General features: G+C 42.0%; 2 protein-coding genes across 2 annotated transcripts in view; one reads left to right on the forward strand and one right to left on the reverse strand.

Moving 5' to 3' along the window:
* Positions 1-2237: 2237 nt before the first annotated feature.
* On the reverse strand, positions 2238-6020 carry pax4 (paired box 4). Its single transcript, XM_030440510.1, has 10 exons — positions 5891-6020; positions 5633-5763; positions 5281-5496; positions 5109-5199; positions 4370-4510; positions 4179-4261; positions 4003-4066; positions 3791-3858; positions 3425-3530; positions 2238-2685 (listed from the first exon to the last, which is right to left on the reverse strand). The coding sequence occupies exons 1-10, from the start codon at positions 5922-5924 to the stop codon at positions 2363-2365; spliced, it is 1257 nt and encodes a 418-aa protein (XP_030296370.1). The 5' UTR covers positions 5925-6020; the 3' UTR covers positions 2238-2362.
* Positions 6021-11999: 5979 nt separating this feature from the next.
* snd1 (staphylococcal nuclease and tudor domain containing 1) overlaps positions 12000-23313 on the forward strand; it is a 174651-nt gene continuing 163337 nt past the window's right edge. Inside the window, exons 1-6 of the mRNA XM_030439353.1 lie at positions 12000-12221; positions 14674-14823; positions 15729-15849; positions 16344-16425; positions 20659-20819; positions 22531-22622. Coding sequence (XP_030295213.1) covers positions 12147-12221; positions 14674-14823; positions 15729-15849; positions 16344-16425; positions 20659-20819; positions 22531-22622 — 681 coding nt within the window. The 5' untranslated portion in view covers positions 12000-12146. The remainder of the gene's footprint in view (positions 12222-14673; positions 14824-15728; positions 15850-16343; positions 16426-20658; positions 20820-22530; positions 22623-23313) is intronic.

Genomic DNA, 23313 nt, shown 5'->3' on the forward strand with positions numbered 1-23313 from the left:
ATTAGACAGCGCTCCAAATGATGGATTCATTTTTGTGTCAAATTGTTGTGTTGTGAAAAAAACAACAGGGGTTTCGGCTCGGCAGCAGTGAGGGAAGCACTCGGATCTCTCGTGTGAGGGAAGCAATTAAAAATGGGAGGCATGATAAATGCGAGGGGTCGTGGGATGATTGATGAGGTGGGAAAATGTTAAAAAGGAATGAAAGCTCTGCTACACATATCTGCATTAATGTTTTGGCCTTGTTCTCTAATCTTTGTGTTTTTGTGTGTGTGTGTGTGTGAAAAATTTGATAATTTTATCTCTTGGAGCCTTGGATAGTTACGAAACCATGAGAAACTTTACTAGAAGCCCGAATAAGACGCTGCTGGGTTTTTTTTGGAATGGGGCCTCAAGCCAAAAAAAATTGAGAGCCACTGGTTTATTTATATGATTTTAGAAGCTTATCCTATGATTTTTATTAATGCAAATCTTAACGTGCAGACTAACTATTGCTGTCAAATAGTGCAATATTTGCCTCCAGTCACAGAGGGTACCAAGTATAGTTACCCACGTACTGTTCTGTGTACTGTTTCTTTTTCTTTTTTACAATAATGTTGGAATATAGAGCTATTTACAACTTAACACTAACATATAGCAAAATATCACTTACAGCAGCTTTAATGCAAAAATATTGAGAGATACATCATTTTGAAATGGCCCTGCACACTATTGTTATTTTTATTATTAAAGGATAAGTTCACCCCAAAAATAAAAATTCCGTCATTATCTACTCACCCTCATCGAAAGTCGGGGGGTGACGTTGTGTAGACCACACAACATTTTAGGGGCTCATTGCAGCATTTTTCGACACAGCTGAGGTAGAAGTGGACTTGTTTTAAAACATAAAATTACTCCATTGGCGTAATCAAAGTCTCCTGAAGCCTTGAGATTCCAAATTGGTTTGATTGGACCTGATTTGCACTCTTTTTAAGGCCAAAAACTTGGAAGCTGAACAGCTAACAACATTAGCATGCGCCCTGTCGGAACTGGGTGCAGGAGTTCGGCCGCATGGCGAGGGTGCAAGTAATGTTTTTTTTTAAATCAATTTGGGATCTTGGTGCTTCCGGAGACTTTGATCACACTGGAACCAGCTGTATGGAGCCATTTTATGTTTGTTATTTTTAAAACAAGTCCCTGTCTAAGAAAACCTGACGTTCAGTTAGCGTGAGGGTGAGTAGATAGTGACTGAACATCCATTTTCATCCTTGCTCTTGAATAAACTCAGCCACACTTGGTAACCCCACCCCTCCCCCACCCCCAACTTGACTACCACTAACACTAAAAACTGCCCTCGACCGAAGAGAGGCTTCTGAGGAGAACACCATGTTCGAAAAAGGCTGAACTCAAGCTATTTAAAAGGGCTTATGGATGCTTCACAGCGGGGATCACGACACAAAACCGTCATGTGGAGATGTCATTTCCCTACCTGGCCTCACAGTGTTAAATTCCGACAGGTCACTTTGCCAGTAGGCCACTTCCACGCTGCTGCCTCTGCTGCTGGCCAAGCTGTTTGCCTTCTGATCCCAGACCTTTCCCCCGGTGACCAATTATCGAGAAACTCCGAGTCTTACCGTCTCCCCGCTGTAGTAAAGGGATATAAAGGAACTCGATGCCTCTGCCCTGTTGCAGCCCGTAAAAACTGATACCGAGCGGAGCAGATATCAGGTCATGTTTAGACTTTTTGAAGCTATACTTTTATAGATTCCCCCGCCGGCTCGCCCCTGGAAAAACGAACTCTTGGAAGAACACCTTAGCCTCCATCTGCACTTACACAAACAGCGGGCCCAAGACTATAAAAGAGATAACATCAACATTATGCAGCGGTAACCTCAAATGGTCCATGGAGCTGTGATTTATGTTACATGGACATCACTGACAAGATATACTGTCAAGAATCCAGTCAAGGTTACGCTCATACACCCAAATATAATGTCCATTTGAATGCTCTCCATAAGCAATAAATGTACTCTTTAAAATCTACACGGAACCTGTGTTTATGGGCTTAACCGTTCCGGGCGTGTAACACCATATTTCCTGGAAACCCATGAATAAAACTTCTTAAAAAGAGGAAATACATTACCACGCTCTCTGTCAAGCTTTATTCAACACATCAGAGACTTGTTACCAATCAAGTTTTGAGTTTTTTAATCCATTTCAAAAATATTAATCTCTGTGTTGCTCCTTATTTATGGCAAATCAAGAGTACTGATGCGAGGGGAAGTGATGAGTGAGGCTGAGGAAGGAGGGACAAGATCGGAACTCCAGTCATATGTCGCCCTCTGCTGGTCAGAGTACGCCCCGTCCAGTCCAGGAACTGATCCAGTCAGTCCAGGTGGTGATGTGGATTCACGTCCCAGGGCTGCTGGGCGAACAGAAACCGCTCATCTGTCTGAAACTGGCCCCAGGATAACGAGAAAGAAGAACCGCCCTGCTGGTTCCAGCACTGAGTCACGGGGTGCTCTGCTCTGATTGGCTCAGGCGCCAAAGAGAGGGGCGCTCTCGTGTCCAGGTGAGGGTGAAACGATGGGAACGTGATTCTGTCTCTGTGGAGATCCAGTGAGGTTTTGTCCGTCAGGGTCTGACTGGACTGATGGAGGAACGAGGCCGGCACCGAGATGGACGTCAGGTGTTCAGAAGCTCCCATACCTGTAAATAAGAGTGAAGGAAAGAAAGAATAGTTTTCCTTTTACGGATTACACTTAAAAATGCCCTTAAATCACATTTAGGAGTCAAATAGTTATGTTCTAAAAATCAAAAAACAAAGGCACGTTTACAGGAAGGAGCAGGAATAAGAACAGCAGCAGCTCTGAAGTGATCCTATGATGGTAATATTCACTCAGACACAAAGATTTACCCTACATCTACAAGTTCCAATATATATATAAAAAAAAAATATTCGACATCTCCACCAGCAATTATCCTGTAAATCAACAGTCAAAATTAAAGCAAAAAGTAGTAATAAATGTTTCCCATAAAAGTACAGCAACATACTACACAACAACAATTGCCTACTGTGAAATTAAAGCTTTTCCCTGTATACAATCAGTCAAATGTTAGCAGAATTTCACCACTAAATTAACGTTATAGTTACAAGATATCAAACTTAACATTTGGATTCTGATGGATGATGGATTCTTATCATTTAAAGATGCAGTTTGATTTTCCCATATTTAACAGGTGTATTCTCCTTTTATGAAATAGACCTAGCAGAAAATGTTTATTTGCAGTAAATGCCTACAGAAGATATTTATATATATTTTATAGTGTACTCGCAGCTAACCTTGGATTTACACCTACAACGGAAGTCACTCGTCTGTAAACTCACTGTACCGCCAACATGGATGAGCTGCTGTGGGCGTTTCAGAGGCGTTACGCAGGATCTTACATGTTTCTGATGGGAAGAAGTAGCCATTTTGCAGCTTCCTGGCAACCGTGTTGTACGTAGGGGAGGCGTCCGAGTTTTCACAGTCGACTCCGGACGCTCCTGTCGCCTTCAAATCAACACAGGCACGGTCCAAAAGTTACCATACAGTGTGAGAAACCAAAAATCATTTTGTATTCCACTGAGTTTTTTGCTCTATAACTTTAAATATTTACAAGTTTTAGAGCCAAAAACTCATTTTATTGACCAAACAAACCACCAACTGCTGTCTGATTTTGATTCTGATTGGTGCGTGTTAATATGTGACACCACCGTTTTCAAAGAAAATACAGAAATCTCTCAGGCAAAAGATTCAAACTCCTGCCGCACCTGTTGAGACGCCGAGCTGCCGGTCATCGATGAACCCATGGGGTCGGGGTCTCTTTGCCCCTGAGGGTCTGCGGGAGAGAAAACACTGTCAGATAGCTGTGGGGTGTGAATGGACTGAAGGGGCCTTTTTCATTCACTTCAATCTGTTTTGATCTTGAGCTTGATCACTCAAATCCAAGTACGTTCACACACACAAACACACACACACTTACTTTGTGTGCTACCTCTGTGTTTGGCTTCCCTCCTCCATTTAGCCCGTCTGTTTGAAAACCAGACCTTCAAGAGAGAGATTCAGAGAGAGAGAGAGAGAGTCAATCATGTCAAGAGCAGAAAGAATAAATGTGTGATTCTCTGTGAGTGTCCTGGAGAGGATAAATGATGGGTCTACCTTGATGGTGTCCTCTGGCAGCTTGATCTGCGCTGACAGTTTCTCTCGGGTGTACATGTCCGCGTACTGGCTGTGAGAGAATTCTGATCCGGGGAGACAGAACCGCGAATTCAAGTGAACAAAAAAAAAGAAAAAATGCAGCAGACACACACTTCATTTTTTTTTTTTTTTTTTTTAGATTCTGAGTCTACCTTGCTCGAGTGCCGTACTCTGCTCCGGGGTGAAGGTGGTTCGGTTCCGGTGCTGGGCGCGTCCGGGCTTCTGGTCGTGGCTGCAAACTGTCTCCAGCATCTTTCTGTCGCTCGCTTCTTCTGGAATCAGTGGATGGAAATCTGCACAATACACACACATGCATCACATTAGCTTGTTGTTACGCTTACTTCACCCGGATATATTATTGTATAGTACATTTATGCAGGAAATCATCAGGCTTTATCGTATAAACTGACATCGAAATGGTCTAATTAGCTTCTTTAGTTAATGATGCATTCTCTCCATGCATATGCTGTAAAACCTATTTTGAAACACATTAAAATATCCATAAAATTACAAAAACTGACTATAAATGTAATGGCCTCTTTGTGCCCCATGGTAGATAAACATGATGAAGCATCCCCTCCAGTGGACAAAACGTGGTAAAGTGCCCTCTCCTCGCTATAAAAATATCAGGACTTTCTGTACGGGTGCCCCCCTCCATACATGTGGTGCCCTTTTTCTATTTTTCGCCCCTGCTGCTCAAACACCTGGATCCACCACTTTGTACTCACATTTAGATGTGACCTGTAGTTACAGGTTTATTTTGTTAATTAGCAGAAATCTTGTATAATTCTAGATGATCTCACGAAATAAAATTGAATAAATAAGTTTTGATCTATTCTCTGTTCTTCCACGTGTTCCCAGCGGCCCCTCTGACCCGCACAGGTGACTCACCCTGCTCAGTCCTGATGTGCGCACTGACCTCCATGCACATCGGCCCGTGGTCCAGGTGGATCCGTCTCAAAATCCGATTTATAGACGACACCTGTGTGCGGAGAAGCGTCATCGTCACACATGGCACACATTCAGAGTCGCTCACTAACATTAAAGTTGTACTCTCACTCACGCTGGGAACTTTAGAGGCCTTGCATATACGCGCTGCTGCGAGCCGTTTTCTGATTTCCCAGGCAAAGATCGTCGGATTCTCTCTCTTGCACTGGATGATGGTGGAGATGACGCCCGGGGTGAGGAGCCGGGGTCGGCTCCCTCCGATGGTCTTCGGCTCCAGGAGTCCAGTGCGGCGGTAGCGGCTCAGGATCTTGCTGACGCACCCGTTGGAAACCTGAAACACGCACAGGGATCCACTTTCTTAAAATCTGCATACAAAAAGAGATGCTCTATCTACTGAAACTGACCTGAGCAAGAGTTTTTACTCCGGCTCCTCTCTCCAGAATCTGAGCCACTTTATCTGTGCGTACCCGGAGTATCCTGGAGATCTGGCTTGGACGGACTCCCTCCGAGGCCAGCTCGATCATTTTCCTCCTCTTGGACTCCGGGAGAGGTCTGCCGTTGAGAAACATCCCTCCCAGCTGGTTGACACTTCCACCACCTTATCACAAGACAGCCTACACTATTGAAATCTGCCTTTTAAACAGAAATTACGCGTTCACACATGGACACAGGCTTCTCCAAATCTAATAACAGTCTAAAAGCGCAGATAAAATGGTGAAATTCACCTTTATGTGGCAGATCAGCGTTCATCCCGCACATCTCTGCTTGCTCCCGGGCTTGATGCTGAAATTAAAGTTCCCAGAATCCCAGAGGGGAGGAAAAAAAAACTACCTTGTGAGACGAAAAGCGCAGAAAAATACACCGTCCAGGTGACTCCGCGTATCTCTGGTGAATGACAGTGAGGGGAGACGACGCCCTTCAGGAGACATTTATAGGCCCGCAGACCTCAACATGACGCGGTGGGCCTGTTGCCTGAAATGTCAACACTGCCTGGAAGTGAGTGTGAGCATTATAAACTCAAAAGGGGGGCCTCGGATTTGTAGTACGACACGATATTTTTTTTATTTTTATTATCCCACTTGTCTTTTAAAGTTATTTCGGGGATGTGTAAAGACAGGTGTCAGCGTTTAGATTTGGAGACACTGTGCGGAGGAAAGTAGGAGAAGACTGAGACATGGAAAGGAGTCAAATCAGAACGATTCCTCCTGTGAAGAAAGTCCAGATTAGAGCGCCGTCTCGTTATTATGCGCATCAGACATTTAGAAATTGAACGACTGTGTCATTAATGAAACGGGAGTCACAAAAAAAGTTGCATTTGCTTTCTAAAAAATCAGTCAAAACGGATAGAATTTACAAAGAAGCGTGCTATAGATGATGGATCACCTTTGCTTTGGTGCCATTTAACACACTGCTCGTGTAGATGTCGCTTTGCTGAGCGGACAGAACCTGCGCAGATTGGACTTGATTTCTTGGCTACACCAAGTTTCCTGGGCGCCACAAACAAACATGTCCACCTCTGGATTCTTAGAAATTGGGTGTTTTTTTAAGTTAAAAAAATGTCTGTCTCATCATCATCATCATGACAACATTCTCACTGAACTCAGGCTGGCTTCCTTTTTTTTTTTTTTTTTTTTTGCGCAGTGGCCGCCCCACAGCCACGACCAGACGAGTCGGTGCAGGAGAATTCTGCTCTGACACGTTCTGCCTCGGTGCACTGTTCTCCAAATACGTAGCCGAAAGACTCCATCTTTCAGAGAAGCTGAACGATCGACGCTGCCGTGTTTCTTATCCTTCACAGGGGGGGTTACCTGTGGTCACGTGACCCGAGCATCCTTTCCCAGGTGAAGTGGCCGAGATTAAAAGGATCCCTGCTCTCCTTCCATAAAGCAAACATTTGGAAATCTGCGCCAATGACGACTGCCATATGGTAAAGTGCTTTTGATAAATCATAAATCCATCACCCGGTCTCTCTTTATTACATTTTCTTTCAAAACGTGAACAAATAGACTCGTGCATGGGCGCAAGGGCGAGGGCCAATTGGGGGACCTGGTTTATCCAGAAGAGGGAGGCTAAAATAACCCTCACAGATGTTCCTTGGGCAGCCAGCAGATAAAAATGCGTTGTAAACGTTTCAAAGGGAAATATTTGACGAGCAAATATTAGCCCATGTTAAAACCCACACGAGGCTCGTCTTTTGGCCTGTTTAATGACTAATTGAATATCATTAGTTGGGTCCACACAGATCGAAGTGCCACCGAAATAAAGGCTCAGATTTTAAAATGCCATATGGCCCAAATTATACATTAACCATGCGTTAGAGGACAATAACACTCTCTGTGTACAATCAGCCAGGTTAGATAGAGGACAGCCATTTTTGGACACCATCGTCTCCTTGCCAACCGAGACAAAGGACAAATAAGCCAAGCCTCTTTTTCATTTATTACCGGGGGGCTGATGTGCTCATTGATTTATAGTACTTTATTGCACGCACAGCGTGTGCCAAACGAGGTTGATTAAAGTACTTAGCTTGTGTTTTTAAGACGGTGCCACATATTCGCGGTGCGTAAATTACAGCCTGGGCTCGCCAAAGAAAGGAGCGGGAGTTTAAGTGGCTTAAACGTGCCACACAATGAGTGCACATTTCACAGACACGTCCTGTGTGATAGTCTTGTGCATAAAACACGTGTAGCGGTGCTTTACCGCGGCTCGAAGCGTTGAGAAATGCGGGTAATTCATCCGCGTAAAAGGGGTTACCAAAAGCTCTCCAGAGCGCACCGAGGTGCCGTGTGCGCAACGGAGCTGCCGCCGTGCTCGCCTGCCCGGCAATTTTCTCCACCTTGGTATGAGATGTATGTATTGCCCGTGATTTTGTTTTTTTTGTTTTTTTCTTGAGTGGTTGTTTTTTTTTCATATTCTGTGAACCAGCCGCTTGTTTCGGTCCTTAAAGATGAACAGCTTTACGTGGGTCATATTTGCGCCCGTGGCCAAACGCGACGCGCGCCATTCAACTTTAACTGAAACTAGGATGTTTTGTTTGTTTTCGAAACAAGCAAAAAGACGTCTCCTCACGATTGTTGGTGATTTTCCGCGCATTTTAAAAAGATCAAAACATTCTAATTCGGATAAGTAATGCGCCAAACACACCTTTTATGAAGCCGAAGTTCACAATACTTAATATTCACACATTGCCAAATCATCAGCCATCGTCTTGAACCAATAACCTCAACTGTTTGAAGAGAAAAATTTTAATACTATCTTTTTATTTTCTCATTGACGTGAAATCTCCATAACGCCTCATAGCACAAGAGTCAGCAGGCTCACGGCGGAGATCCTCTGAACCAAATGTGCATTAAATGCGTAATTGGGTGAAAATGCGCTCCACTTCTTTGGGCATGACGCACGTGTTTACTGCGCACTGCAACTCATTAAAAAAACGGCATTAAACTGGCACAATTACGCCGAATGCCAAACCTGCCAAATCCCTGCTTTCTCAGTTTGTGAGCCACTTGGGACTGAGCTATAACCTCGAGCAGGGAACAACGGTTTCTTAATAATGGCATCCCTCTGGAGATTTATGTTTACACTCCTCGGCGGACAAAACTCTCCGAAATTACTCCAGCGTTTGTTGCAAACTCGCAGGGGGAGCTTACACCCTGCTGCAAAGAAAGTTAATGATGATTATCTGTCGTGTTGATTCTGCACGATGAGCCCGGAACTTCTTCAAAGCAATCCCCTCATTATTTTCTTCCATCAGTTTGCATATTCACAACTTTTCAGGCACTAATTCACCCTTTTCTTTTCTTTTCTCTTCTCTTTTCCCCACAGGTGATATCAGGGTGCCTGCTTCTCTCCTGAGACTGCTTGGACAAGTGAGTGACGCATAAAAGACTAGTGAATGACTTGTCCTTTTTTTAATTTAAATAAAATAAAAACGATTCATAAAAAGCAGTCAGCTGGAAACTGGCAAGTAAAAATGGAAGATGTTCTGGCAGCCTGCTTGAATTGCCCAAGCTTGATATGGCACAATTTTATGTAATTCTGTGTCTTTGAGTATCATGATTTATCTTAAAGTGTATTAGTTGGAGAATGTTTTGCTGTTTGTCTGTGCTGCAAGAGAGCCATGTTGCCAAATTTATAGTGCATTCATATTTGCAGCTTATTGCATGTATGTTAGTGTGCTCACATTTGATTGGACGGAGGTGGCCGGAGTGCAGGAAGGTTGTTATTTTGTCGCAATAACCTGATTTGATATATATTTAAATATATGGTGATGGTTTTGATGATGTAAACCTAATCATATGCTGTGTCCACGAGAGAGTTAACCTCTACTAAAGAGCCTTGAAGGTGTTCTGGCAGCTCATTAGGACCTAACACCTTACTCAGACATTCAGACATAATGGATTTTCCCTCTAACTTGTGATTTGTGGAAATATTCCAGGCTCCTAGTCAGCCTCTGTTCACGTGTGCCATGCATGTACCCCATGGACTCATTCTCACAATGTCTTGAGTCGTCTGGATACCTTTTTGCGCATCATTCATGTAAAACATGTTGATGTCATTCTCTCGCTCCCTGCGCTCTGTCTCTCCCTGTACGGCATAAAAGTCCATCCTTTCGGGAATTAAGAGCGTTCAGAACATCTCGAGGCATTTTGCGTGCAAATATTCGGGGCCCCCTGAGCATGAATGTTTCTTCTACAGCGGTGGCCTGCTTCCCGCTCACACAGTTGCTCACGTCGCCAAGCTGCCAAGCACAACTGAGCGAGGCAGAACATGCAAAAACAATCATTTATCTGATGCAAGATTATCCGCGTCCTGACTGGTATCAAAACAATGTCGATGGTGGCACGAATCATGATTTATCGTTGTGTTATGTTGATTGTAGCGTAAACCTCGCTCACGTTCTCTGCGTCACTACAGTTACTCAACATGTTTGTCAGTCGAGTGAAATTTCTCCGGGGCGCTTCAAAATGAATGCACTTGTTGCACCCATATTGCCACATCTGCATACATGTTGTATCGTGTTACCTCTCAATTGGTGAGCACACCCTGTTATCAGGAGACATGTTGACCTGTCAAAGCAGGAAAATCACAAGGGTAGCAAGAACAATAGAAACAGTAGTCACCAAGTATGCCATAACAGTGCGTTGGCACCTAAATGGAAGCCATCATTGCAGTGGCGGTTCTAGACCAGTTTTATTAGAGGGGCCAGGTTGGGGCCGGCTTTTTTGTTAGGGTGCACATACAACCCGGAAAAAAGGATAAATCCCTCATTCAGACAAAGCAGTGTTTACAATTTCAGCAATTTTGATTGGGTAGTAAACTGCTGAGACACTTTATTTCTGCCTTTCCCTTCAGAACAAAATCATTGCAAGAAATCTGTCATTGTATTATTAATGCAGACTCCCTGTCAGGGGGGCCACAGGGGGGTCCAGACTCAGAGTTACAGGGGCACTGGCCCCTGTTGGCCCCCCCCAGAACCGCCCCTGCATTATTGTGTTTTCCTTGCTTTGACATGTCCGTCAGAGGAGAGAACATTGAAGATTGCGTCATAGTTCGCCTGGGAACCACACGCATACCAGCCTGTGGTGTTTGCTCCTGTGACATCCTGTTTGATTTAGTCAATCAATAATAACTCGACAGCAAAACTAAACTTGATCCCATTTGGTTTATATCATATTGTTTCACGCTTGAAATCCTGTTTTGTGAAGTCACAGTGCTGCAGAGGCAGAAAATAGGAAGACATGAAAAGCAGGAGAGCTGGTTAAAATTATTTCTTAGAAACAAAACATTTTTTTGGCAACAATACAAATCCAGCAATATTTATTTCCCCATAACTGAATAAACAGCTGTCAGAGTTCTCAGAGGAAAATAAGGTCCCCAGAACACTGTTTGGAGCTAGAAAGGTGGCAGGGTCCGCCACACATAAATGAAGTAAAACAGTATGAAATTGTGTTTGTTTATTCAGTCATGAAAACAAAGAGATTGTATTTATTTAATTTTATGTTTGTTTAGGCATAACAATCAGTGAATGAAGATCTTTCTGCTTTGATTAAAGTTTCTTCCCCAAAGGAATACTGCACCTTTAACTTTTTTTAAGCCCATTTTATACTATAACATAATAATAATAATAATAAAGATAATAATAATAATAATGATAATAATAATAATAACAATAATAATAATAATAATAATAATAATAATAATACAATAATATTACTATAAGTGATTATATTTCACAGTGTTTTGAGAATCAAGCAAAAGCAGGAAACTGAAGAGGACAATATTACAGAGTAATCCCTGAATAGTCAGGCCGAACACATGGAGGCTGAGTCGAGGGTGAGTTAAAACATGAGGGCAGAAAATATTAGAGCAATAAAAGTCAATATGAGGGAGGGAATGAAAGCAATAAAACAGGCAAAATCACAGAAAAAAGAAACAAAGTAATGCAAAAATAGAAATAAATAAAACAAGTGCCTCTCTCTCTATGAATATAAATTACACACAGAGACTTTGTTTGTTAAGTTTGTTTAAAAATACATTGTGCAGCTTTAACATAAACACTTGGCACATCATCTGATAATGCTGAACGTTATTCTCGTTAAACTCCATTTTTTTCAGTCTGCACGCTCGTTTGTTTGAGGCTCTGATCCAAACTGAAAGATGTCCGACAGCCCTTGAACGCAGCACCCTCCTGGTTAACGCTATGCTGACGTGTCGCACCTCCTGCTCCGGAAGGTTTTAGTTCAACTTGCCTGCGCGGTCGTGAAGCGGCTCCATTCGCTCCCATTCATTCCGCTCCCTGGACCCGGAAAGATTTTGACGTGTGTGTATGCATGGCACAGTGTGTTTCCGGTATAACGTGTGTGTTGATCGGTGCTCAGCCTTTTTCTCTTGGCTTTCAGTAGAACAGGCACTCACTTCAGAGTCCCAGCTCCCTTACCTGGTCACCCCTTAACGGCGTTGTATCTCATACCGGTGGACATGGCATCTGTTTCGGCACCATCTCAGACAGCCCCTTCTCCGACTGCTGCTCTGCAAAGAGGGATTGTAAAAATGGTAAGAAGCCTGACATATCAGTATGTGAGCTCACTACGTGAGTCTGGGGATACAGCTAGTTAGCCTAGTGAGCCAAGGGGCTAACGTTAATGAAGGCTGTCGTTCGTCATACAACTTTAACATAACTTATATAAGGATATAAATACATGTATCTGTGGAGTGACAGTGTTGGCATTCTGTCAATAACAACTGTCACTACCATTCACCTCACCTGGCTGTAGCAGCATGCCAGCTAACATTAGCTGAAATTGGCTAGCCTGCTAATAAGCTAAAGCCACTTGACGTTCTCACATGTCTGCTGTCTTGCTAGTTGGCAAAAGTAACTTGCTGTGTTTTTTCAAATATAAAGCAGCGAAAAAGTCCACTGTGACGAGGCACATATTTTATTATGACGTGCTAACAACTAAGCTAACTTGGAACCGGTGTCGTTGAGTAACTTGTTAGCCACAACGTTAACAGATGTTTAATTTCCCAGCTAACGGCTAGCTAAGAGTGAGCTAACGAGCGTTTGCTGTCTACAAAGTGTTGACTTCAGTGAAGAAAGTCGGTCGTCTGTGGGTGCTGCTTGACATTTAGTTTGACGGCTTGTGCGCAAAATTGAACTTATTCCACCTATTGTCGGCATGTGCAGTGGTGCTTGAGCTAACTAGCTTCGAAGCTAACATCAAAAGCGTCTTCTTTGACTAACGTTACAACCTTTCGTTTTCGTCCCTCTCAGCGTTTCCGATAAATTCCGTAGTGTCTTATTTCAGCGGCTGAAGGAGCCGTAATAACGGCCAGGAAATAACTCAGTGGTAGCCAGGCTGGTTAATGTGTCCAGACCCCTTCAAGTCACAGACAGATCATTCCCCAACCACAGGAAAATGACACGTAGCTACAGCTCTGTTGCCCCCTGTAATCTCCCATTCATCTGAGTTGTGTGTACGTCCACATGCCACCTTGGACTTCTAGATTTGACCTGACACTTCCTTCCAATCAAAACCTAACCTACACTAATCTAGACAGAGTTTGCATATTTTGTCAATGTGTGCCATAATTTGACCTGTGGAAGGCGCCCATTAGATCCAAGTGAGCTACATGTAACAAAGCTGGCAAACAGTCATCGTCTTGCAGCGTGTGTTGAGTTGTTTTAAGGAGTTAGGCGTAGGTGCCTGACACTCATGCTCATCATCAACATGTACTATACCACAGAGAGCGACGCATAAGTACGCTAGTCCCTGGTGCGTTTGAACAAGGGCTGTTTTTAGATCGGTGGCAACTCCTGTAAACAAGTAAGGACTGGTGTCCTCCCACGAGAAACAAGTGTGGGAGGTTACACTCCTGTGGGTTTATTACTAAAGGGATTGAGGATTTTGTGAAGGAATAATTATAGCATCTTGCAGTGCAGGAGAGTCTGAGTGGTTAGATTAGTAAGATTTTGGCATGAAAGGAATTTCAAATTCACTTTCAACAAATCCGTATTCCCTTTCTTTGATTTATTATTCACCCAGAATACATAATTTAGTAATAGTAGAATCTTGGCCCTTATCTGATACGGTCAACTCTGTGCCTTGAGAAAAAGGCAAAGCCATATTGTAGGAGATTCCAAGTGGAACTTGGCCCTTTTGTAAACAGAGAAGGGAGGGGGGTGTTGGTGCCGCTTTGCCTCTTTTTTTTTTCCATGCCTGGTCACTACAAACTACAGCCTCGCCTATACTTGGAAGCCCTGAGACAGATAGCGGGGGACCTCTGTGATTTGATGAAAGACTTTATCTAGCCCACATCTTAGATCAACAGCCTCCAGTGATGCTCCCCACAGACACACTGGAGAGTCAGCAGATAAAAGGTGTTTGCTCAGATTCGTGTAAATGCCATGGTTGTCAAACCCAAGAGCAGGTTATCTGCTTTTTTTTGGCTTTTTTTTGTATTTAGCTACGTTATCAGATGGCTTGATCTCACCTTGCGTTTGAATGACAGACTGTCACCATGGCAACATGCAGGTTGAAGTCGCTTTACCCCAGGCTCCTGAAACATTTTATTATATTCTGCTATTATAAATACATTCTCAACTGATTTGCATCCACACAACATGAGTGTGGATGTAATTCACTGCGCTGATGATTTTCCTCTTTGTCTAGATACTTAACGTTTTTATGTTACACCCGTTTTAAATTAATCCTGCATGTCCCTCCCTTGGGGGTTAACTGACTCATCCCTCAATGCAAATACAAAAACAGCAGTTTACTGAATATACCAGAGCGCATGCATTGTGTCTGAGGAAATAGAAACTGAAAGCTACAGTATTTTTTTTCATTTCAGCCAGGTGATCATAGATTTGTGTTCTGGTTTTTGTTTGTGCGATTCTGACAAAAAGATTTGTCATGTTTTAAGATATTACTTCCATAGGTGGTCAGTTCTTTTACTGTTAATTTTTATATTGTCCAATTGACAGTCTTTATTGTCATCTCTACAGGTCTTGTCGGGCTGTGCCATCATTGTTCGGGGCCAGCCTCGAGGTGGCCCACCCCCTGAGCGTCAGATCAATCTCAGTAATATCCGAGCTGGAGCCATGGCCCGCCGAGCGGCTCAGGGCCAGCCCGACACCAAGGACACCCCTGATGAGGTGAGCAGAGCAGCCCTGTCCCATTGTGTTTGTTTGTTTGCATTTGTATGTGTTTGGCAAAGGCAGAACAAGGTCCTGCCAAGTATCCCTCCAGCACACACTTTGATATTTCTATTTGGGCATCCGATGCTGATTTGTGCATCGTTGTTTTTACTTTGGGGAGATTATTTAACAGACAGCTTTGCTTTCCTCATTTCCAGTGAGCTGTTGTAACATATTTATGTATATTCTGTATTCAGACCATGCCTGTTTGTATTAATGGTGATGTAGCCTTGAGATAAAGATGTCAATTCTCAATTGAACTCAAAGCTTTAAGACACCAGTGGTGTGATTTGACATTTTCTTATCATGACTTTGAAAAGTCCATCAATTTCTTTGACCACTGTCTGGTCTACTGCCTGTTTGAAAAAAATCTATTCATATCTGAAGGCTGCAAGACTAAAATGTCCTTTTTTATTTTTGAATACATTTTCAATTTGGCCTTGACAGTTGTGCCTTTTTTGTTTATCAGATAAAAAAGAAAGAGGGAAAAATCAATTTCAATCAGTGCACAGATATAGTTTGCTTTTACAAAGATAATAACATATCAAAAAGCTTTATTGCAGATTTTGCCAACATGATTATCACAGTTCTAATTAATGTACTATTTTCACTTAACTACTGTGGATTGATATGTCTGCCTGGTGCCTGCGGTGTGGGCCACCAACTGTGATCAGACTCTACATTTTGTCAGACAATAATAACATTTTATTTAAAATGAAGGATTTTTTTTGTTTCTGCAGTAGTATGTGTCTATCAGTTATTTAATCCTGATGACACTTATGTGTCCAAATACGCTCTGATGAGTTGTTTGTGATTAACCTTTAGCAGGGAAGTAAACATTAATATTCCTGTCCGTATCGCAGCCATGGGCCTTTCAAGCCAGAGAGTTCCTGCGGAAGAAGCTAATCGGCAAAGAAGTGTGCTTCACTGTGGAAATCAAGACTGCTTTGGGCAGGGAGTACGGCATGGTGTACCTGGGAAAAGGTGAGTGGACTGAGTCAAATCTTAAATCACAAAGTGATCTGAACAATGTCCACATGCATCATGGAATGGGGGGAATATACTCACTCCATAAATGTTCCTTTTCCCTTTACTTGGCTTGTTATACTGAATTCAGCATGCATGTGATGAGGAAATCATATAGTTATACAGTTATGGGTTATTATTACACTATAAAACAATCATGTAAAATCTGTACTAAACAATTACAATTTGTGAAATACCTTAGTCTTAAACTCGGTTCTGCCTGCTGCTAGCTAATTAACTTCCTGTATGGTTTAGATGACAATAACTAAGTTAGATTTCCCTCTATCCTAAATATCATCTGTTTTGGTTCCCTCATGTCTAATCAAGTCACCTGACCAGAACCAATTGATATGTAATCGTACTGGTCTGAAATAGCAAAAATCTAAAAGAAATGAGTTCTGTTTTTGTATGAAATGCTTCACATCTTTTTTTTCCTGTCCTTTTCATTTTAGACACAACAGGCGAGAACATTGCTGATTCTTTGGTGAACGAGGGCCTCGCTACAGTTCGCAGGGAAGGAATCAGAGGGAACAAGTAAGATTTTTGCTTCTTATTCTGTCTTTTCGGTACGAAGACTCAGAAGGGAATAACATTTAGACAAAATGATGTGTACTGATATTATGTGGTATGTATTGTATTGGTTATGCCATAATCAGCTGCGTTGGCATGACTGAAGTCGAGTGCATCAATATACAAGAGACTGACATGAGTGCTTTTCCGTAAAATTGGTGTGGTCGGTGCAATTTTGGACTTCAAAGCCGATTTTAGTTTTCAACTCTGCCCATTGTTTTGACAGAATTATGAGGACATCACTTTTGGCAACATGATGTTATCTTTCTCCTTGCAAAAGCTTATACCAGGACAGCACTGGTAAATCTGCAGGGAGATAAACATAAGTCCTCATCTGGTGGACTGTAGAGAATTGATATATAGAGTCATGGTGTCCCAGATGGTGGCAGTATTACCCTGCTGCTACAGTGATGTCCCTCTGAAACCCTTTTCTGCCACATTGCACTCACGCAGCAATCCCCTAAATACACATGCACATGCAGTGCTTTATGACAAAGTACCATATATCCCCCCCAGTGGCAGTATTTGCACATTACACACATTACATGCAATTTGACTCATGCTGCTACATTTGTATTTTCCAACATGAACGGAGATGATGTGGAATATTTTGCCACTAATGACCCATTTTAAGCATTCTGTGCAATGGCCCAGAACAAGCACTAATGTAAACGATGCTTTAAGTGTAAGCGGGCTTCATTTGGCCAAAGGGGGTAGGCCCATTACTCAGTGAGGACTTTAGGCCTTAGTTTTTCCCGCAACGCACTAGCCTCCAATATCATTACCCCTCGTGACCGGCCACGTTGATCACACTAACAATGATGTGATCTTAATTATGGGGGTTGTTATAATGATGATGGCTCTGGACAGTGCAGTTAAATGTGTTCAGAAGCTGACTACGAATTGGGGAAAATTGCTTTACAGATTTAAGGGCCAGCGCTCAGCCATGCACCAGCAGGCTGGGGCACAATTGTCCGGGGCTGGTTTTCATTGGTTTATTGGAGCAAGAATGAACAAGCATCGGTCATCTCTCACATGCACACACAATAAAAGGAAGTTGGATCGAATGCCCACTTCTGTCCATTTGTGTATTCGGCTTTTGAACATGCTAAATATTGTCTGGATGATACTGTTTTTAAAATGAAAATATGCAGATTAATGTGTCCATCCATATTTATTATTTTAGGAGATCAGGCTAAAATACTTCCATGAATTGTAATTTGAAATTTAATTTCAGCTAAATAATGAATATGTATTAAAATGATGTGCTTTTTGCAAATGAATGGCATTTTGTGTGGCGCTGTTTAGCCACATTTTAATAATTTCAGGTTAGAGTATCACATTTAGACAGTGGAATGATCCCAAATAACTTTTTACATGGATTTTTGTTGTACTTCTGGAACATGTGACAGTAACATAAATACAACACAAAAGATATGCATATTCATTTTTTTCCTCAGCTATTCTATATTTAAATGGTTAGATTCTTTTTTGTCATCTCAATTTATGTTAATGGTCCATCCAATTGATAAAAAAATGTAACCTGCTGTTTATTCATATCCCAGCCTAAGCTTTTTCTTCATATTACTTGTCAGTCTCAGATTTGCATTTATTTAAATCATAGTGATGATTTTAAATGGTTTGCCGTTAGAGGCTTAGATGAGGTCATTTGACTGAGTTTCACTTTAACATGGTCAGGCATGAGAAATACCAATTCAATAAAAAAATAGAATAATACTTTCCTTGGGTATCAGTCTATTCAATCTTGCATCTCAGTCTCTGTCTCTGTGAGTATTTCATACCTTGCCTGAGTGTGGTGCAACTGGGCTTTAGAGTCGAATGTTCTTGGATCTGGGCTCGGGTCCCTGATTTTGAAGGAGGCAGTAGTCTGACTGCTGTTCTTTAAAAATTCACTGATATGGCTGGAGCCAGAGAATTGGTCAGATTTCACAGGATTTCTTGTGTCTTTTTGGAGAATTAAAACAACTGGCAGGGGGTTTGAATGATTGGCTTATGTAATGCCACCCACCAGAGCAGGACTCCGACTGTGCTTTATAACCCCTATTGGTCCTTTTTAACTGGAGCCCCAGAGGAGGGCCGGTTGAGGGGTGTAACCGTCTGGTGGGGGGGAATGAACTACGCTCATTTGAGCCTCGCTGCTAAATAGAAGTGGAACCCTTCCAGTCAAGTACACTGGGGAACACGACTTCCTACGTCCTCTTCAAACTGTACAAAGACAACAGGGAGCTCTAAAATGCCTTGCTAAGGTTCAACATTTTGTATCTATTTAAAGTCTCTTTGGATGCACAAGGGAGCCATATTGAGATGAAAGATGTAGCCTACAGCGTGTTCAAACATGAGGGAATTGGAAAGGTTTTTTTTTCCTTCACAGCCCTTTCTTTCTCCAGCAGTCTTGCTCAGTGTTGCACTTTCTTCCCCATCAATATCTGTTTTTGATTTGAAGCGATGTGTTGGTTGGGAGGAGTTGCTGACCTAAAAGAATCCAGTCTTTTGGGAGACTCGGATAAGTTCACTATCATCTGCCCCCACAGATGAAGTTATTTCTATCTTCACCTATCTCTGCTTGTGAATTGCTTTCCAGTTATTCTGGGGGCTTTACAATGTCTGCTCTCCTTGATTGCATTGTTAGTTTCTCCCACTCTATCTTTGTAGCTTTCTGTTCCTGTTTAGCGCTTAAAGTCTAAGTAGCTTAAACATAATCGACGTCTTACAGAAAGTTGCACTGTTGTTGCTCAGTAAGCAAGAAACTGTTTTGATTTTAATTGAAGTTGGTAGCTAGATCGGTGTTGAGAGGAAAGACAAGTTGGCGGCTTTCGGGCACAAGTCCAGAAGCTCAATTAGGAACACACAGCTGGAGAACAGGCTACATGTGTGTTTGTGTGTGTGGCATTTTAATTGAGACCCACTTTGTTGCCGCTCCAAGTTTTAGTCACCATCGCGACTCCCATATCAATCGGGCAGCCTTAACTTCTTGGAAAACAAAAGCCCGTTGGCCATTTGAAGTAATGAATAATTAAAATCGTACAAGGGCCCTCAAAAAGCATTAGGCTGCACAATTTAGAGAGCCAGCATGGAATTAATTGTGGCGTTTGTAGCCAGCTGCGTGGTCGCTTTTGAAGGAGCTGTCAAACTCTGTTATTGTCTCTTCAGAAAATGCTCGGATACATTTTTTACATTTTTTTTTTTTTAGCACTGATAATCTGGTCATCAGCTGGTTTCCACTGAAACGGCAGTGCAGTTTGTCAGGAACAGCACTTAAGGCATCACTTAATTCAACAAAGCTGGAGCCTCACCAAACCCTCACTTATACAGACCTATTCCTTTAATGAGCAGTTGTTTTGTACATGTTGGAAGTTAACAGCCAATGGCAGCTTTGTTCAGCTGCAACTGTCTGGTGAACTGTAATGAACCCAACATGAGAGCACTTGTGTCCTTTTGCCTTGGTTACGTCAAGTTGTAATTGTAGTTCTTGTGAAGCTAAAATTGACCTTTTTGGGACAAGGATTTGGGTAGCCCATGTTTCAACACAGCCTGGATAACAGCAATGAGAAGTGGTTAACAATGGGTGCAAAAACTTTTTGCTCATTATGTACAGAGACTTTTCCAAGATGAGTGTAATAGCAAGGACTCTTGGATCCTAGATTTGTTGTAACCTAGTTGGATTAAGTGCAGCAGTGATCTTTAACAGCGTTTTTTGTTCTTCAAAGCTTGTAAGGAGCCATCTGCGAAAAGTTTCAATATCGGTTTCACTCAGCCGCAGGTTTCATGCTACGCCACTAATCCATTAAAGTAAATTAAATTAAGTTGCTGTGGATATTTCATCTTGGCTCATTTTTTTTAGGCGGTCAAATTCATTTTTAAATGTCCCAGTGTTTTAGAATTAAATGAGATGAACCAAACCGCTCATCTTGATGTGCAGCTTCCATTTCTTCTAAAGGAGATAGCTTGGAAAGAGCAAGAAAAATACTCACGGCAAAAAAGGGAGCAGCCAAGAACCTCAAATGGATTGACGTCAAGCAATCATCTTGTCAGAAGTCAGCACAGTTAGCGTGCTCACTTCATGAAAAGAACAACACATTGATTTTATCACCTAGACAGTCGTCTAGAGTTTAAAATGTGTTTGTTGGTCTGTATTTCATTGTGCCTTTTAACTGTCCTTTTCTTGTGTGTCACCAGTCCAGATCAGGCCAGACTCTGTGAATTGGAGGACCAGGCTAAGGCTTCCAAGAAGGGCATGTGGAGTGAGGGTGGCGGCACGCACACCATCCGCGACATGAAGTACACCATAGAGAATCCCCGCAACTTTGTCGACTCTCTGCACCAGAAACCCATCAACGGTAATGACTTGCAAGCATCCTCACTCACACAGTGGCATTTAAAAACACACATTGTCACCTAAGCCTCTATTTTCCCTTAAAAGCCACATTTGCAGGCTGTGTCAGGCATCAGCCATTTCAGTTGAAGATATCTTGTTCTAAATATCCACTTCAGAGCATGTAATGGCACACAGTCTATCACCCTTCACCGGCTCATTCCTTCAGTCTCTCATCTCTGACCCATCTGAGTGGTAATGTGCCACTCAATTCATTTCCAGGCGGCTGCTGTTAACGGTGGCTCAGCTCATTTCACTACCCTTTAATTGAATGGGAAAATGAATAGGGGAAGGCTATTTCGTTCCTTTATTCCTTGTTCTTACCATTCATGAGACACACTTAGGGTTGTTTTAAATTTGGAGGTAGCAATCCAGCCAAAGCCCCTTTTTATTGTGCATAGAGTCACTGTGGTTTGAAAATTGGGAATACCAATTTCTCTCTCATCTGCTGTTAGTAACACATACCCATACACGCACACAAAGAAAGAAATGCATATAGAGACTGAGAGAGGAACCATCAGAATACCATTTAGGCGTGAATTGCCTCTCACACAGGTGGCTCGCATCCTGTCCAATTTCTTGAAGTGCTTTAGAGGGCAGGAGCGACATTTGTGTGATATGATTTTGGAGCAAAATCCAATGTAATACCTCAAAAGCTTTCAAAATAAATTGGCCTCATCTCTAGCCTTGATATGTTGCATATAGCATAGTCAGAACTTTAAAGTGATACTCGGAAATCTATCATTGGAGTATCAGTTGCTTTCTTTTGGCTTGAGAAGTGGCTGAAATAGCAAACACTAGAAATATATAGCTCTGCCTTTTCAGAGAACAATGGCTGTGGTCAGTTTATGCTGCTTATATTGGACTCATATCAAAAAATGCATTTGCAGATTTGTTTTTCAAAATGTGGATAAATTCTCTACTTGAATCTGACTGTTGGAGTATTGATGGCAATAGCTGAACACTGAAGGAGCTGTATTTTGGCTAGTTTCAAGCATACTTGACATACTGACAGCAGAATAGTTGATAATGCTTCAGGAGTGGATTCAGAAGTTCAATTGACAATCTGTTGTATTTTTTCTGCTGTAAAACCTTAAAAGTGGTTATAGCTTTTATCAATTGAATCTGCCTATTATGATGTGAGGAGTCGGCCATCTTTTAAAAGGTGCACCTTGTAGTTTTGGGGAAATAAAATCTAATCAGAGGCGAAAGATCTTCATTGATTGTTTTTTTTAATGCCTAAATAAACAAACTCTTCATTTTCATGAAGTAAACTGACTTTAAAGAACGACGCAAATCATACTGTTTACTTTTTTATATTTGGAGCTCCATGCCACCTTTCTAGCTTCAAATAATTTTACAGTCTTAATTTACTCTGAGAACAGCTCATTTATTCAGTTATTGACAAAAATGAATATTTCTCAGTTTGCATTTTTATGTCATTAATCTTGTCAATTAATTTGAAATTCTTCTCCGATACTACATAGTTCCCTTTAAAGGCCACGGTAGTAAGTGTTTGATACAAATTTCGGTCGTAGATTCACTTTAATTGGTGTTAACATGAATTCCGTCTCTTTGAGAAGTACCAGAGAGCGACGCTATTTGAATATATGTCATCGTAATTCAGCACTCTCCTTCGAACCTTTTTAACATGTTCTTCTCCTTCCTCCCCTCAGCCATCATCGAACATGTGCGTGACGGCAGTGTAGTTCGTGCCTTGCTGCTCCCCGACCACTACTTGGTCACTGTCATGCTGTCTGGAGTCAAGGTAACCACCTCTCACTTGCTGCACTTACAGATGAAATGTAAACTGAACTGCTGAGCTCATTTATTTATTCCGGTACACGTATTTATAGTTGACAGACTACGGTGCTTTAACAATGAGTAGTGAGCAAATGAATAAAGTCACAGATAGCCAACTACGTGTGAATAAACTGGCTATGGTTTGACAGTTTCCACCACACCCACATCATTTTCTTCACTTTACTGTCACAAAAACTATTAAAGTATTTTAAGGTAGACAGTCCAGTATTGTAATGAATACATATTTAAAAAGAAAGCCATTTAAAGTGTAACGGCTCATTTTTGTCACTCCTCTCCATCTGTGTTTGTTTCACCAGTGTCATATCCGCTCCGCTAAATTTCCCCATCAATCTCTTTCACCAAGCCCGGCTTTGCCAATGGGCCACTCAAGATAACTAATCTTTTTCATCTCCCACTTGAGGATATTACATCCATTTCAAGGTGTTCTTTGTCTTGTTGTTCAAAGGCCTGTCTGCTCATGCTGCCTGTTGTGTTTGTATCTGTCTGGTGTTTTGCCACACTCTAAGGAGAATACAGATAGCATATACAGCAAGGTGACATCGGCTAAAAGTGGATAACAGTAGTACATAGAAAAGACAGATTTTATCGAAAAACCCTCCTGGAGGCACTGGTTGACTGCTGGGATTTGCAGTAGA

Source organism: Sparus aurata, chromosome 14 (genome assembly GCF_900880675.1).
Source record: "Sparus aurata chromosome 14, fSpaAur1.1, whole genome shotgun sequence".
Taxonomy (NCBI): domain Eukaryota; kingdom Metazoa; phylum Chordata; class Actinopteri; order Spariformes; family Sparidae; genus Sparus; species Sparus aurata.